The 18,065-nt window shown below is 41.3% G+C and overlaps 1 protein-coding gene across 6 annotated transcripts in view; it reads right to left on the bottom strand.

The window, feature by feature from the left end:
• The window catches only part of ZNF521 (zinc finger protein 521), a 232,744-nt gene that overhangs the window by 20,431 nt on the left and 194,248 nt on the right, over window positions 1-18,065 (bottom strand). For all 6 annotated transcript variants that reach the window (XM_074820558.1, XM_074820525.1, XM_074820533.1 and 3 more), the window contains 2 exons: window positions 9,971-10,102; window positions 7,184-7,299 (listed from right to left, as the gene is read on the bottom strand). In XM_074820558.1, the coding sequence (XP_074676659.1) occupies window positions 7,184-7,299; window positions 9,971-10,102 (248 nt within the window). The remainder of the gene's footprint in view (window positions 1-7,183; window positions 7,300-9,970; window positions 10,103-18,065) is intronic.

Genomic DNA, 18,065 nt, shown 5'->3' with positions numbered 1-18,065 from the left:
GTTAATACTAAGCCCATCTTTGTCAAACACTATTTAGTGAAATCAAAATGGTCCCTGAAAAACTCTGGCACTTTGGGCTTGGTGGGCTTTGCAATGTGCTATAAATATTCATGAATTAATGAAGTACCCACAGGGACTGTTTACATTTGAATAGGCCAATCAAAGGTGGGTGAACTCACAAGCTCCAAACCTGGAAATTTCTTATTTAGAAAAGAATTACTGCATGAAAACCTAATATGGCCGTAACACCCCTCAATCCCCAGGAGGGAAGGGGCACTGGAAGGGAATTCAAAGTATTTTTTTTTTGGTATTTAAACTTTGTTTGACATTGAATCAGAAGACTTGCAGGGGAAACACTCTGAAGGTATGTCCTTAAAGAGCTAATGCATGAGTGCCTCCACCATGCTTCTCCTGATTGCCTTTTTGAGAAAATTTGCAAAGAAAATAATTCTCCTTTCTAGGGAAAGAAGTCTCAAGTCTGATTTTTTTTAAATCTTGGAAGACATGGAAAAATACTTAATGCACATACTGGTGTACACTAATATCCATATAACTATCAGAAACAGAAAGCACAGTAAGGGTTCAGGAAGAATAGCACTCAAACTAGTAATACTTGCAACGCGTGCAGCTCTATCTAATTCCCTCAAACATAAGCATTAATTACAATCCCAGTATCTTTGGCATATATATTATTATCATCATCCTCACTCATGAGATGGAGAGCATACACGGTTAAGGGGAGCAAGTTAGGACCTGACCTTGCAATTGAATCCAGCTTTCCTGACTCCTAGGCATTTGCTCTGACAAAAGCAACCTGACTGCCTGCTAAGGACTAAGGCCAACATTACTGAATGTGGCACTGTATTTAGGCATCAAAAGTATTTTGCTGAAACCTTAAATGAGGCTCTGGCTGCTCAGCACCTATGCTTTTATCAAGGTTCCTAACTTCAGGCATTTATGACCTGATTTCCTGATGTACTCAGCACCAGCATCTTGCACTGGCCTTAACTGCAGCTGGAGGTGCTCAGCACCCTCTCGGAAATAGGCCATTGAGTTTGAAAATGTTGGCCTAAAGCTTTGATTGTTAATTGGATTTCAGGTAGGCTTCTTTTAAAGAAGAGCTGACAAAATTATTCTCTGCTGGCTCCTGGCCTTTGGGGCCTAGAAAGCCAGCATCTATGTTCCACTCCTCACCCTAAGAGTTTGGGGACCTAAAAATGCCAGAACTAATCTCCAATTTCACTTAAAAAAATGTTTTGAGGCCTTTTCTTTGTGAAGAAAACATCCTTGAAAATCTAACTTCACCTGCAGGTTTGAAAGTTTTGTCCCTGTTTTTGTGTAAAGAGTATAAATTATTCATGGTTTCCCCTGCTGTCATGGAAGGCTCACTGTTGGGACCTACATGATACACAGACTCAACTACTGTGGGGGCCTTGGCAAAACAATCCTATATGGAGGTAGCAGTGCCACGGCTGCTATGGTTGATGCTATTCCCACACCAATCTCTTTCCCAGCTGGCCCCAGAAGGCCTCTGCCACAAGGAGACAACCCCAGCCCAGGTTAATTAGCAGTTTTCTCTAGCTGACCTCGGAATGAGAGAATATAGCATTTTAATCCCAGCTTTGCCACTGTCTCCACTAAAGGTCTCAGTCAAGTCTTTTAGTTCTTGAAATAGCCTAGAGCTTGTTTAGTTCTGCTCCGGCTTGGGTGAAGGGTATTTTAAAGGCCATTTTAAAATGTTGAGATTTTTGGGAGCATTTTACAATGCAGAGATCTTTGGAAAGTTTAACTTCTACAGAAATGGGGAAGAAACTGGAAAATTAGTTTCAACAGTGCTAACCTTAGAGCATGAAAATGTTAAAACAGGACATCCAGAGAGGGACATACATAAAGCTACATAAAATTTCTGGATACTCTTCTAAGCTGCATCTGCCCTGCTCCGCTTCAGCTGTTTGCACCAGGAGCTAAGAATGTTCTCCTGCTGTTTTAAGCGACATGAGTAACATCTGCTATGAGTGTTTCATTCTTTCTTTCATCCTTTCCCTGGGGAAGGAACTGTGTGTTTTGTTTTGGAAGAGCTCTGTTGTTGTGCATTGGGGTTTTGGGGAAGGTTTAGAAATCTACGCGCAGGTACGTGTTTATATGAGAGAAAGGAGCCTTTCGCACCTCTAGGTGCACCCTACTCTTAAAAGTGTAAGTTGAGGACATTCATGGTAATACTTAACTGCTGTGGAAGTCTCTTCCATGCTTCCAGGCCAGTCTGTGAGAATGTTCTAGCTCCTGTGCAAACAAGCTTCAGCTCTCTGATAAAAGCACTCACAAAGCAGGGCTGTCAACTACCGCGTTGTTACTAACCGGGAAGAACTTCTCAGGCGATCTCTGAGATGTACTGGACCCAGTCCACCAAGAATATTAAGGACTGAGTCTTAGAGCACAACTGGACAAACATGTAGGAAGGCAGTGCAGTCAGCAAGAGAGCAGGTTGAGTATGCTCCTGGTCTCCTTTGCTACTAAGGAACAGTGCTGCAGCTCTCTGTATTAGCTGGAACGTCCTACAGGCTGATGGCTTCATGCCCAGGTATTCTGTGCTGATGGAGTCCAGACGGGAAGCAGCAAGGGCGTGAATCATTGAGGCCAGGTCCCTTTTGAACAGGATGGGAAGCAACCACTGATCCAATTATTTCTCGCCCTGTTTTTCATGTCTGTAAAATGGGGACAATTAACTACCCCAGGGGCAACTAATTATTAGTCACAAAATGTTAAGAAAACGCTCTAATTCACCAAAAAGAGTATAATTTTTGTATTGGGCAAAAGGGTCCTGAGAAGTCATGTAATCTTGGCTAGTATCATATTCAGAACTATCATCACTGATGAAACCTGTTCAGCAATTCTACCAGACATTGCTACCTCTCTGACCCAGTAATATCTAAAAAAAATCTAAAATGAATGCATTCACTCTGCGTAAGACCCCATGAGAGTCTCATTCCTCCTCACAAACACCATGATATGTTGACTATGGAAGTAACACTAGGACTGGAAACAGGAAAGGAATGGCTACTCCTTATCAGAGACAAGGGAAGCACAAACACCTGTTCAAACACCTAAGCCTAAGTCCAAAGACAAGGCAAAAGAAACAGGCACTGGAAATAGCATAAGGACAAGAAGGGGAAGTTTTAATAGCCACAAGTTACTTTATCATAATTTAACGAAAATTCAGTATTAAGTTAAATTAGCGATGTTTCTTTACTTCCTTATTAATTAAAAGTTCAGTATTATGGATAATGGATGGAGAAGACTATTTTAGTTATATCCACCCTGTACAGAGAACTGTATGGTCATACTTCAGATGTTCAGTTAGAAGAGTTTCAACTTTTGGGAGACATCTAGTCATCCTATAAATTACCTTGCAGCTTCCTTGTCTGATATGTAGATGGGATATATTTCTGATTTTAAAGATTGTTACAAGCCTATTTCTGAAAAGCTTATTGTACTAAGCATGTCTTATTAAAAGCTTTCCGCTCTAAAGAATAAACACTTTTAGGGACATACCTTTTCAGCTCTGTTTCAGATGTGTAAATACACCACATAGCCTTTTGAACATGTAAGTTTGAAAATTTACAAATTGGAACAGTCTTAAAACATACACTTCTAACTGTTACAGAAGGTTTCCACTTGCTTCCTTTCTATGGAGGTAGTATGTCCAAAAATTAAGAGCTGGTTCAATAGCTATGGAGCACAAAGACATTTAAAGGAGAAGGATGAGCTATGGAGATGATCCTAAAACAAAGAGCAAATTCCTGTAAAATCTCATTATTTCAACTTAAAGGTTGAGTAACACATTGCATGTTTGATTTTCAGGACTGGTCATTTACTCTCTGTTCTCACCAGAATGTGGTCCCATGGGATTGTCTTGCATTCCTAACAGGGGTCTGGAGTGAAATCATGGAAACCTCTAAAGACAGTCCTACTTGTTTTTTGCACTGAGAAAATTGGTAATGAGGGGATAGTAACCTCCCCAAGGTGACATGAACTTAGTGTGTGTGTATTCTTATGTTCCTATAGCCTATTCTTCCCAGAACAGGAATCAGAAAATGATAAGCAAAGAAATGCACTGGGCCATACACCAAGTTTTCATTCTAACGCATTTATTTTCTGTATCCCTGAATTCATTCCCTTTAATTATCAGCTGTACCATGTATGTGGATAGGGCACCTATGCTATTGTGTTCTGCTCTGCTCTACCTTGTTCACGCTCTTACTCTGCCCTACAGCCATGGAATGCTGTCCGTGGCTTCTAATCTGAGATGATTAGCATCTCTCATGCATGGGAGATGCAATTTAGATGCATGTTTAAATTAAAAGCAAGGAACTGTTCCTAGTAGAGGGAATAAATACACTGTTATGCTGCAAACCCCAACATAAACCACGGTAATGTGAAAGGATGGAGAAACATAACCCGGAGGCTAGTTGCAAAGATTCCACTGCTTCAGCTGGTAGATAGCCTGAACAAAGCGATGCCTCCTACAATAGGTTTTAAATGAGAGTGGGCTCAAGATCAATGTATTTTCAGCAAAAGGAGACTCCAAAGGTCAGTACCTACTGCTCTGCCTAAGTGCTCTGCTGCCCTTTCACCAGTCTGGGTAGATAACTGGAGGTAAGAGCAGAAAGCCAGCGATCCCAACAAATAAATTTAAATGGCATGATGGTACTTCATTTTTTCAAACATAACGCATTCTCAACTGGGGTGGAGCTACCCAAGTTAATTAAAATAATAAACATAAATAATTAAGTGAATAAGAAAATGAATACCTTTTCCTTTTTGCAAGTGTAGATAAGGCAGGGAGAGGCTGTCTCTAAGGAAGATGTGGTCTATTAAGAGCCTTCTGCAGCATGGAACAACCAACACACTGATTGTCACCTAGCCAATGTAGAGCATAATTTGTCTCTCTGTAGCAATGTCCTTTTGTGCTCTTCACTAGAAAACCAGGTGCCTCAGTTATACTGAAGTTTTAATGAACTAGGCTTAGATGGAGAGAGCAAAATCTTGCTCTCAGGCTTGGGCATGGATGAATTTTGAGTGGAAAAACACGTGCTTTTATTAGAATAAAAAAGCTGAAGCCAGCTGCTTGGGACTCCATGTATTTTGAAACAAAAGCATATTTTTGGGGGGACAGACTATAAGGAGGTGATTGTACATGTCACAACTACACCTGGATCTCTGTATATTTTGCATCTTCAGAATTCAGTTACCTATTCTGCTTTTTTGAAATCCAGTCTGTATTCTGCTATTAAAACAAATTTCTACCCTCTTGTTCCTGATTCTTTTTTCCCATAATTGTCTTTTGCATATGTTCACCTTCTCTCTTCCTGAGTTTTTTTTTCTTTTGGTCTTTATTCCCTAACATTCTCTCCTTTTTGTTTCCAGAAACTGCTAATGTCCCTACTTCTCCCTACTTCCTCATTTTGATTAATCAGTGATGAACAAGAGAATTTGTGAAAATCAGTAAGCCAAAAATATTTAAATATTTTCTCCTGAAAAAGCTGTTTCACCTTACTGGAAACACTTTACAAAAAAACCCAACAAGTATTTTGACCAAAAAAATAAAAGAAAATGATTCCACAAAAATTATGCTGTGAAAGAAACATACACAACAAAATTAGTTTCTGACCTTTCCTCGTTCCACTCAGTTTCTCCTTTATTTTTCTCATATGTCCAATAACTTTCTACACAATCCAGACCATTTCCTGACTTCAAAACTCAATCTTGCCTCTTTCTGTCCATCACTATGTATGAGTGTCTTTTTCCCTAAACGTCCAACTTCTTATTTTCTTTTCCTTGTCCTCCTCTTTCACTTTGGGTCAGAGCTTGCATGCAATGCCTGGTACAGACAGTGATGAATGAAACTGATCTGGATCTATTGAAAATAGGAGAGAGATACAGCACAGGCACCTAGGAGTGTTACAGGTATAGTACTGCAGGTACTAGAGGAGCTCCCATGACCTAGATGTTCACCGAGAAAGAGGTAGGGAAGGCAATCAGAAAGGCTTTATTCCATATTGTTTTCATGCAGAAACAAATTAGGAAAAAGAAAATGCAGTGCAATTGACATAAACACCAATCCTTCACACAATGAATTCATGCATGGTTTAAATGCTCTGATTTCTTTTGTTTCCAAAGAAATATTTCATATTGTCATGCCAAACATTGATATCAGGTTTTCAGTGTGTAAAACCTTCAGTAAGTCAAATACTAAATGGGCATATGTGTGCACATGCCTCACTAGCCTTTTGCCTCTATTGATGAGATGAAATCCAGCTCTCGTCCAAAGCAAAATTAATTGTGGACACCTCAGTCAAAGGATTTAGAGATGGGGGGCCCATGCTATAAAAAAACTACCGAAAAACCTTAAGTGCTGAAAAATCTCTTCATTCCAAATAAAAATCACATGGTCAATAGCGTAGGAAAAGCCTTACCATACAAATACTTCTCCTTGTTCCATCAGACCATCAGAGATCCTAAAAATGTCTCCTCTGTCAACCTATCTTAATATTTCAATATAGACTAAAATAATTTAGAAACAATGTTCTGCTGCCGTCCCAAAGTGTAACACCACATCAGCAATAACACACCACCACTTCTCATTGCAAGACAAGCAGTGCAGACTGTTAATATACAGTAAATAATACTTTCATCCAAAATTGTTTTCAGATCTTGTCCAACATTTATTTCTTTCTCTCTCTTCTTTTGTTTACCATTAGTAAACTGTAAACAAGTCTGAGAACAGCAGACAAGAAGACAGTGTACCATTCATTTGACCCTCTTATTTTTTTTTCCCCACCAAGTTAGTATTTATGGTAAATGGACATCAGGTAAACCAAGATAAATCCTGTCCAAACAGAAGAATAGGATGCCAATTTCTCTCTGTCAAGAATATCTTGAGCTGCAACAACCTACAGAGCAACAATCCAAAGGTGGCTCCCAAAATTAAGGTCTGTACCAGGTGGCTTTCTGTCAGCACCTTTTTGAAGCACCATGGGTTGAATCACCTGCAATTTCTTTTGTCCCTCCCTCATTCCCATCCTGATGATGAGCAAGTATCAGAGGAGGTCATAGCAAGTAAAGCTTTGAACTCAGTTATCGAAAACATAATGCTATTAAAACCCCCAGGTAACAAGTGTGGTACCTGCAGCTCTGTTTGGAAGAAGAACTTCTGTGGACACTGTGTGCAGTCATAGATCTTGTCCTCTTGTCCATGGGCTGAGAAAATATGCTGCTGCAATTTGTTCGCTTGGACAAACACTGGAATATTAGACAAACAACAAGCTTTTCATTATTGCATATTGCAAGAGTTTTTTATAAACAATTTCCCATTAACACTCAGCAATTCCAAGAAGTAAAATTAGGCTGGCGCACTCTGATTTCACATTACACTGTTGCTATAATGGGTACCAACAAACACTATCTACAAAGTGGGATCCTTCTTCTAAAATGAAAGAATTGAAACACATGCCTTGTTTAAGAAAAGAAAACAAAGGAAAAAAAAAAAGACCCTAACAGGACAACGACTGAAGATTTCAAATTTAAAGAATTTAAAAATGCCATTTTATCTTCAGAATTATTTCTTCATGCATACTGCACTTTGATTGAACACACACAAAACTTATTTCCTAGCAACCAACAGGTTTGAAAAGCATAGATGCCAAAGTCCTGTTTACTCTGTGTGCCTAAAGTTAAAGCTAACAAACAGCTCTGTATTTAAATGTGTTAATGCTAAAAATTATATCCCACAGCTACACTGGGGCAATGTCTATAAATGTGAAACAGAACTGCAGGTAAATTCTCTTTGGATACTTTAAGATCAACTCTGCCTACACACTGAATGCAAGGGTTTCAATAATATAAACATGTTCAATTTTAATGACTACAAAACAAGGCCCTAAGACTGTGTAACAGTTTACCTAGGAGACATACTATTAATAATTAAATTGTATATGCCAGAGGCAGTGTTTGGGTTGGCAGCACTGACTTCTGATGGATGCCTGGTGCACTGTGACCTAAAAAAGTTTGCATCTACAATATTAATCTGTATAGGCAGGGAAAGGATTTATTAAAGATGCTGGCATTTGACTTTGACTCCACTCCTAATCATTAAAATTATTCTAATTGCAAGGCAACAAAAACCATCAGAATATTGTTCTTCTGAGTCATACATTTTAATCACATTTCTCATTACCCTGAAAAAAAAAAAAAGATCAAATTCCATTTTCCATATAAAACTTATATTGGTGATTTTTACTTCTTGTTAAGATTCTAGCAAGACATGCTGAAATAATTTAATGGCATATTGCTAATAAAACACTACTGTTTATGATTAATGCTTGGTGTCTATTTACCCCATCAGCAAAAAGGAAAAAGTGTTTCACACAGATTGGAATCGACTTATCTCCATACTCTTTAACACATTTTACAAGGCTACTGGCTCAAACATTAAAGGATTAGTTTTATCAGGGATCTTGCTCACATGGAAACCGTCAGTGGGTACTCCTTACATATGCAAGTGTTCAGATTGCATTTACAACTCTCCCAAACTTGGAAATCGAAGACCCGTAGCATTACACTAAAAAAAGATCATATCATAATGTGTACACAAAGACAAGGGAAAAAATTAATAGAATCAGTAATAAAACTAAAAAACCAAAAAGGATTATTGAACACAGACACCTAATAGGCAAACTGTTTACGGCAGTACTATCCACACACATACATTACTATGACAAGCTGTGAAGTGAAGACAAACTATGTATTTTTTTAATTTTATAACCCACAGAAATGTGTGAAACCTGAACGCAGTGAGGTAATAATCATCACCAGCCACTGTATCTGAGAGATGAAAAATTTAACTTTAATTTTCCTCTGTAGCACACACTTAGGTTTTATTGGGAGGGGAGCTGCCAAACAAAGAGAAGTAAAATGAAGGTATTAAAGGGTCTATTTGCCTATCAATGAAAATCCTTCACTCCCATTAATGGAGAACAGAAACCTTGAATGGCTTCCAGAATTAACATGCCATTGATGTGAGAATACCCAAAGTGTGTTTTGTCATGTTTGTGATTATCTTTGATTTTCATCTTGTAAAGCAAAATTGGGCATGTAAGCTACATATTAACGCTTATGTTTTAGGTTATCATTTTATGAAATGTTCTATTAAGGAGTCTTTAAAAAAACTCACAACAACTCTGTAGGCATCCTTTTAATGTGTTTTCATTTCCAACAACAGCATTTTTCTGTTCCTCATTACGGCCCAAACACTGCAGTGCTTAGCCCTACTGGGTCAAGTTATTTTCTCACTTGGGTTTTACTACTGAGTAACACCACTGACTTGGGGAGGATTATTCCACACTTGGACTTGTGTCAGGGGAGAGCAGAACTTGACTTGTGGCAAGACAGCATGGTTTGCTTTCTAAAGCACATTACAAGGGTGTTTCTTCTCACCACAAGCCAACAAACACATGCAAGCGGGCTTTCTTACCCGATCAGAGGAGAATACTGCTGCACAAGCTATGCCTGGCAGCCCTTGCCCGTGGGGCCAAGTTCTGCTCTGAGTTATATCATTTTAGATGAAACATCTGTGGCTTTAAAGCACAAATTTATGGGCGGTTTTAACCTCGGCGAGTTTGGAACGTGAAGGTAATGAATGTGATACTGTGGAAGGTAACAGACTATCGCTTCTGTAATTATAAAAACCTCAAACTTCCGATAGAAGAGCTTGAAATGCAGTTCTTACAGATGGATGCCTGACCTTCCAAGGAGCTCAGCTTTCTAAACGATTTCTAATCAATATTACTAACGAGCACAAATGTAATGTTCCCTCCTAAAACTGACCTAAAGCCAGCATGTGACACAGTTGTAAGTGGAATTCTGCAAGCACAAGCTAAGGGCACGACTGGGACAAGCAGTGATGGCCTCCTACCTGTAAAGCACACTGGACATTTGAAAGTGCCCCCCATGCCTTCAAAGCTGTGCTCTATCAGGTGGCACTGAAGTTTGGCAGGAGAGTCAAACGTCTGATTGCAGAGTTTGCATTCATGGTTCAGTCCTTCATCTGTGGGAGAAATCAAAGGAAAAGTGAAGTTCACCACAACCTTTACCAAAGAGCAAGTCCAACATGATCCATAAAGAGACTTTCTGTTTTCTTAAGCTCAGGAAACTGGATGTCCCTCAGCATCAGGCTGCTGAAGTGTTCTCTTACCTGGAAGGTTTCAGAATGTACAAAGCTTAACTGGGCATTAAAAGCACAGATTTTCCACATACAATTAGCACCAAACAGGAATGCATAGCATTAGACTTCAGTAGGAAATGGGAAGTAGGACCTGAAACATCATCTCTTAGCAGAGATACCTGATCACGACCAAGTACATTTGCAAAACAGCGAATGAGGAATTTAATGCTGATCACACATCATCCCGTTTACACGGCTAAGAACTGCAAACACATGCATTTTTGGCACTCTGGCTGACGTGGAGTTTCTTGTAACCAGTGTGAGAGGGGAGGGTAGTTTATACCCTCACCTCACTCCTGCTCCACGTTTCCAGTCCCAGGGGCACACGCAAAACCTTTTGCGAGCCACAGGATTTCCCAGCTCCCTTTCTGACAATCCTAGATTTTTTTCCCCTTTATTTGCATTTCTCCTCTTAACAGCTCAGAAAAGTCCCCCTGCGTCTCCTGACGCAGCTTTCCCGTCAACGTCCTGTGGCTTTAAAATGCTTCCCACTCCCCACCGCTTGTTCCTCCGCTTCCTCCCATTGTCCTCTGAAGGCCGGCTGGTGCCTGGCACCAGGTTCCCTTCCTGAGGGTGCTGCAGGATTCATCCACTCCGCCATGAGGGCAGTCAACGGCTGTCCTACTTAGAAACAGTTGCTAGGTAAGAAGTGGCTTCCAGCCCTGCTGCAGAGGCCTCAATTCCCACAGCGCCGCTTAGAAAAGGTCCTTCTGTATGTCACCAGTGTGCTACACGAGTAGCATTGATCTCTCAGGTAAATACTGTATCTGATTATTAAAAATCAAGCGGGAATAAAACGCTTGGCGACTGGCACAGCTCCCTACCATTTCTTGGGTGAAAAGGAGTGATTTAGGAGAGTGCCCTGCCCACCCCAAACACCTAAATGCCACACTGCCCACCTCCTGCCGAACAGAGTGCTGCCTGCAGTGATTAGTGACCGTAATGATGGACGTTCGCAGTTGGCAGTTGCTGTAGAAGGTGAAAGCAGAGACAACGTTTTGTACTCCACACAACAACCCTCCCCACCAATGTAAAGAAAACATGACACGGTGCTCGGGTAGCTGAGTGGAGCCACATGTCCTCTCAAAATGATCCTTAGTAACTTATCAGAATTGAAAAAATTTCAATGGTAGCTCTCAGCTTTCACTTCTCATTAGTTTGAAAGCTAAATGTAGTAAGTCACAGCATCTTTAGGAAAGGGTGGGAATTTGTGGGCTTTGGACAGTGCAAGCTAAGCCAGGCAGTGGCAGCTATTCTGCAGGTGGGACTACCGAAAACTACCGTTGCGTGGTTTTCTATGAAGTGTCAAAGCACTTTATAATGAGAAGGTAAGGGGCAGACAAAACCCAGCAAAGCCAAAAGATTCAGGGTGGGGTGGCAGGGTGTCTCCTTTGGAGTAAACAGTCAAAAATACATAGAGCACAAAAATTTCTACCCTGACAATGGTCAGTAACTGGGGAGCTCTCTCTTCACCGAACACCTAGCTCTCATAATGTTCATATATATGGCGTCTCCATTGCCTTTCACGGTAAAACCATGATTTTCATGTAGCGATTGTGAGGGGAGTATAGGGCCCAATTTTGTCTCTTTAAAATGGACACATCGGCATGTGGCCATTTTTGTAACTCTCCTGTATTCCTGTCGGTCTTAGTGCAACAGAGAGGTGCCATGGGTACAGACAAACATGGCTGAGCATTGCCCACATGCTCACACAGCAAACCACAGACTTCCCTTCATCCTCTACCCAATCCTTCATTAAAGCAGTGTTCTATTTTCCTGCCTACCTCCGCATGCTGAAGAGCTATCAGAGGGGCGTAAAATGGCAGGTATGTTCTGGGGGTCAGCTGAAAAAAAGGCCAGCAGTCCTGGGAATCCCATGTCCATGGACTACTGTCACTGACGTACCCATCTCTGTTACCCACACCAGACAGAAGAAGTTTGCTGCTTTTGACTCCCAGCCCACCTGACCAGGCACCAATTTAGATCTGCTGAGGATGCCTGTCTGTGCAAACTTGGACAAAGGCTCAGGTCAATCTTAGCTGTTTTACCACCATGGTCTCTCTGGAGAGACCGGAGTATTGAGGCAGCGGAGCACAGGCTGCTGAGGTAGGTGACCTATCCAGCCAGTCACACTGGTAGTCAGGTACTGTTGGCTGAACATACTCTGTGCAAAAGACTCTCCGGGGCAGATTAGGGGTAGGTAGACACCTTCTCATCAGGTAGGTGACACCTTCTGTAACTCTTCATAGGTAACCATTTATCAAATATATGCTATTTCCTTAGCAGGGGAAATTTTAGTGGATTCTCAAGAGTTGCCTGGGATTTGGGGTTTTCCACCATCACTGACAAAATCTTCCAGTGTGTTCTGTTTTTGCTACTGCTGACAGAAGACAAGTATGGCCTGTGCAAGCACCGTCAAGGGGAGTATGAGGGAAAAGAACCTGGCACGCACCAGTCTGTACATCTAAGAGAGATGGTCGCGTCCTGTGAGGCAGGCTGTATGCCGTGGTCTCCCAACAGGCAGCAACCCACAGCTGTGGGTAAAGCTGCAGAACAGCGTACTGAAAAGAGGAGGAAGGCTCAACAAACCAAATATAAACACCTCTTCTTTCCTGAAATTGCAAATCAATTGCAAGGAATGTACAGCCTGCCACACATGATCAGATCATTTCTCCTACATTCAGATCCTTGCCATGGTCATTACCAAACAGTTCTGAAGACAGTGCAAGTCCCCACAAAGGGTAATTATGAGCTAGAAAGCCTGTAGGGTGAAGTTTCTTCATCAAACTGTGCTGATACACACAGTCAAAGCAATTAGGACAAAGGGAGCTCCATCTCAGGATCTTTCACATGTCAAGTGTGGAAGATAATCAATGCCAATTCTCAAATCACAGAGTTACTGTTGGCAAAGTGTAAATGAACCATGCTAATATTCTTGAGCATGGGAACACTGAACGGGGAGTTCTTCAAACATTCCAAGGGAGAAAGACTTCCTAAAAAGAAATATTTTTATATGGAGCTACAGAAGACAGAGAAGGCTTTTTTGTCTTTCCATTATCCTAGCTAATGAGGAAAAAGCAGGAAGAAAGGCATGCACTCCTGATGCTGAAGCAAAACTAATTTTAGTTACACAGTATTTGTACTTGTTCAAGAAGAATTGAACCCCATTAAATGTGACCCTATTGTATTTTCCATATCACTCAGATTCAAGGCGATTTCCTGGTCACAAACATCAAAACCACTTTGATTACTGTGTGTTGCAAATCCGATTTTCCTAAAGGCTTATAAACAGGGTTTGAAAAATCCCCTCACCCACTTGCCTGGGGCAGATGGGAAACTTCCCCAGGCAAGAGACATCAATTTGTGCAGAATCTAAGCTTTCTCTTAAAAATAAAATGTTTTTAGTCTCCTAGTTCTAAAGACCGCATTTAAAATATGACTACATTTGTATAACTAATAGAATAATTTTTTTCCTAAGTCCTACTGTTCGAAGAGTTAAACCCCTCTCCTCGTACTCTTTTTCACCCATTTTCTGCACATCACCTGCTCTGCGCTACATCCTTGGAACAAAGGACAAGGTTCCAGTCCTTGAATTCAAGAACGTGAGACCAGCATGATTTAAATTTAAAGGAGACAGATAAGGTTACACTATTGGCAGAAGAGCCAGGATTGCTGGGTTCCTTTCCGAACTCTGACACTGACTTACTCTTATCCTCTTGGGCATGACAAAATGGCCTGTGTTTCTCAGACTACCCATCTTTAAAGAAGAGGTGTTAATTTTGAATTTCTACTTTAATAGGCTGACCTAATTAGTATCCCTTAAGACTTTTAATACAACTGGGACAGTGGAGCTGGAGAAGAGTCCAGGACTATCTATCATACACAGAAGACCCAGAATCATTGCCATCTGCCTTTGAAAAGGATTAAGATATGTCCAGGCACACAACTGCCTGCTTGCTTGGGTCACACAGCACTGCAGAAGGATGAGGGAGCAAGGCTTTATCCCTGTGCTCTGCTCTCCATAGAGAATTTAAAAGCACAGCCAGCATTTTATCTCCCACTGGCATGAGAGCGCCAGGGTGTGGCAGCTCTTGCAAAGGTGCCAGATGCAGAAAGAGGATGCAAAAGGCTCTTGTTTACACACTGGTCCCTGTCTAGCTCTTCATGTTTAGCAGCCAATTTGATAGGGTGCTATGGAACTGCAAAGTATGATATCATTAATAAATAAAGGGCTGGTGAAATGTCACATTTTCAGTTTCCATTTGGGATAAATCTGAAAGGGAATGGGAGTGTCAGATAGAGCCCAAAAGGCTCTCCTTCCCTGCCGAACAGAGCTACTGCTCTTTGCTCTTACTCATGGAAAAAAAGAAAAAAAAAAAGAAAAAAAACGTGCTGAACAGCTTTAAAAAATTCAATCAAAATAATCTGCTCTTTGGAAAGGTGGCGGCTGACAGTAATTGGAAAATACTGTCTGACTCATTTATTAAAGTGAGATTCAGAGTCAATTGATTTAATAACCATTAGAATATTCTATTAAGGATATAATAGGTTGGCACAGCCCTATTTTTTATTAAGAGTTATAGGTAAGAAATAAGCAATGCTATGGAATTTTAGACAACTGCTGTATGGATTAGACTAAAAATATGGCTTGCAAAATAGGTATAAAAGCAGCAACTATCAGAAGGAGGAATAGGAAAGTACATTACAGTGCAAATGAGTTAGCTGAATGATGAAAAAGAAATGAACCTTTAATATAAAGCCTGCACTTTTCCAAATCTAACAGAAAACTATGCACTGCATTCCCTGATGTGGTACATCGTAAAACAAGTCAGCACATCCTTCACATTATGGATCCAACAACTCCATAAGGAAGGCAAGAACAAAGTACCCACTGTACAGCACAGAACTGCTGCTTACTGTTGCTCTTACATGGTTAGGATATGAGTTTGGACATGGTTAAGACCTCGCAACATGGATGAGGATGGTTTACCCACTGCTGGTAGGCGAATGAGTTTGATGTATGCAGAATTTCTGCATAAGTAAATTACTTTCCATTTGTAATCTTTATTCAGATAGTGGGGAAATGTAAACATGAATCAATTCTAAATAAATGCATTTAATATTCATATAAATGTTTAATATTTACACAAATATTAAATGTTTCAGTGGGGGTAGGTAGATTTTAATTGAGGTGCAGCCCATTACCTCAGCAACTAACTTGATAACCAGCTATAAAAGCAAACAAAACCAGTCTTCGTGCTGAGCATATACTCACATTTGGGGATCCTCTGTCTTTGCACTGGCTACCCATGCTGCAGAGTTACTGAGTAACTTGTATGGCAGGCAAGATCCCCCCACCCGCACCCCCACTTGAGTCACTGCTTTGGATGACCTGGCCCAATTTGTGTTACCAACTCAACGCACAACTTCTTCATTTCATGGAAGGCCCTGATGCTTCAATATACGCTTTAAACAAGTGAAACACTTTAAGCAGCCTCTGGATTGTGTGTCCCATGTTTATGCTTCTTGCTCTTCAATAAAAACAAAACTAGAGCAGCTACAAGCAAATGCGCACTGGCTGACTTACATGCAGCTGTTAAGTCGGTAACCACTGGGGGCCCTCTTATATTGTCTGATCAACACTACAGCCATTACCAAGTACCAATTTGTAACAGTTTATAAGTAACTCTTTCTCTTATTCACCCTCGAGATTGTCCAGAAGAGTCCTTCTGCCTTTTACTCTGAATAAATCTATAGGCAAAAGTCCAAAGATGATGATATCCTCCTGGTAAATCATCACGAGGCTGGGTCCATGCTTAAAAGCATTTGCTAAGAAGTAGTGTAAACTCTGCCCTCCACACACAACACAGCAATGAAATGGCCTGCAGTCCCTGTATTTTTTTCAGGTCTAAAGCATGCACAGTTCCCACACTCAATGTGTTTTCTTTATAAATTTTTTTACCAAGCAAACCATGCCCCTAAACCAATTTCTCCTTCTTCACATTGCTTCCACTCTTCCCCAAGTTAATCTTCCAGCACACGTTTATAAGCCAGAGATCTAAGGAGCAAGGAAGGAATGCCATGGATGACAGCTCACCCCTTGGCTACATCTCACACTGAAAACTGAGGAAGGACAAAACACACCATACAACACTATAATTTGCAGAGTATACAGCCATTCGTGCTTCCCAGCTTATAGTGCTGTGTTTGTCTGCATCTTTTTAATTCTATCAGCCATACACCCACACACTCATCAGCCTCTCAGTGCCACTAGAGACAATCTCATTCCTGCTCAAAATTTGGTCTTAGGGCCCACTATGGAGAGTAAGTGTGTGACAAGTATCCTCACCTGCTAAGGAACACACAATATCTCTTCCAAGCCTGGAAGCTGAAATGAAATAGTACCTGAAGTCTCCAGTACCATGTTCATAATTTCTGCCTGATTGTAATAATGCTCCTGTCATTTTCAATTTCTCAAACATTATCCCCCATGAAACTCCCCAATATCTCAAGCCCCCCCCCGAAAAACACTATCCACCACAGTGTTAATTTTGGAAGCTGACGTGAAAAGCATGGGAATATAGTGATGAAGAAGGAGACATAGTAAAGGCAAAGCATACAGTTGGAATTTGCAGCAGGAAAAAGAATACAGCTGGGATTTACAGCCATGAGAAGAACCTGCCATGGAAAAATAGGTTTTTTTAAAGTCCTAACTAATGGTTCAATCCTGGTGGGACAGGATGGAGGATTGAATGGAAAGACAGAGTACACCCGTGTTTCTCCTGCAGTGTCCAGGGCAGATCACCACGTGTTTGGAATCATGAGGGTGGGGGAAGGAAATATCTTCCTCACCCTCTCAGCACTGTCATCCTGCGTTTCCCTCTTGTGCCACACACTACCAGTCATCTAGGCAGGCCTGCACAGTGGTCTGTGTTTACTCTTAATACCACTTTTAACGGAAATTATGATGTTAGCTAGAGACTGGGAAACTCAAAACATCAGGCTGCAACCTGAGCAATGTCTCTCCCCTTGCTTTTTTTCAGTTCAGAATGACTTTTGGGCAAGGTTCTGCCCATGCCTGAGGAAGGAGGTAGACAAGGTGCAAGAAACAATCATAGAATCATAGAATGGTTTGGGTTAGAAGGAACCTTAAAGATCATCTAGTTCCAACCCCCTGCCATGGGCAGGGACACCTTCCACTAGACCAGGTTGCTCAAAGCCCCGTCCAACCTGGCCTTGAACACTGCCAGGGAGGGGGCATCCACAGCTTCTCTGGGCGACCTGTTCCAGTCCCTCACCACCCTCATAGTGAAGAATTTCCTCCTTATATCTAATCTAAATCTACCCGCTGTCAGCTAAAACAGTTACCCCCTGTCCTATCACTACAATCCATGATAAAGAGTCCCTCCCCATCTTTCCTGTAGGCCTTCCTTTAAGTACTGGAAGGCCGCTATAAGGTCTCCCCAGAGCCTTCTCTTCTCCAGGCTGAACAACCCCAACTCTCTCAGCCTGTCCTCATAAGGGAGGTGCTCCAGCACACCTAAACTCTTGAGTCACCAACAACTGTAGCCTCCCAAGGTGAAAGCTGAGCCCTGGCTATGACTCTGCTTTGAAGGATACTGGCCAGCATCAGAAGGAAGAGGATGGGATCTGAACTGTGCTGTTGAGGCAAGGCCACGCCGGCTCCCAGCAGGACCAGGTAGGAAACCTTATTCAACATGCAGGGAATAAATCCTACAGCCCTCTGCAGTGTATTGCTACAGCTACAGCAAAGGGTGCTGATTGA

The sequence above is a fragment of the Strix aluco genome, chromosome 1 (genome assembly GCF_031877795.1).
Source record: "Strix aluco isolate bStrAlu1 chromosome 1, bStrAlu1.hap1, whole genome shotgun sequence".
NCBI lineage: Eukaryota > Metazoa > Chordata > Aves > Strigiformes > Strigidae > Strix > Strix aluco.
Note: the sequence above shows the minus strand (reverse complement) of the source record. Positions and strands in the feature narration are given on the sequence as shown.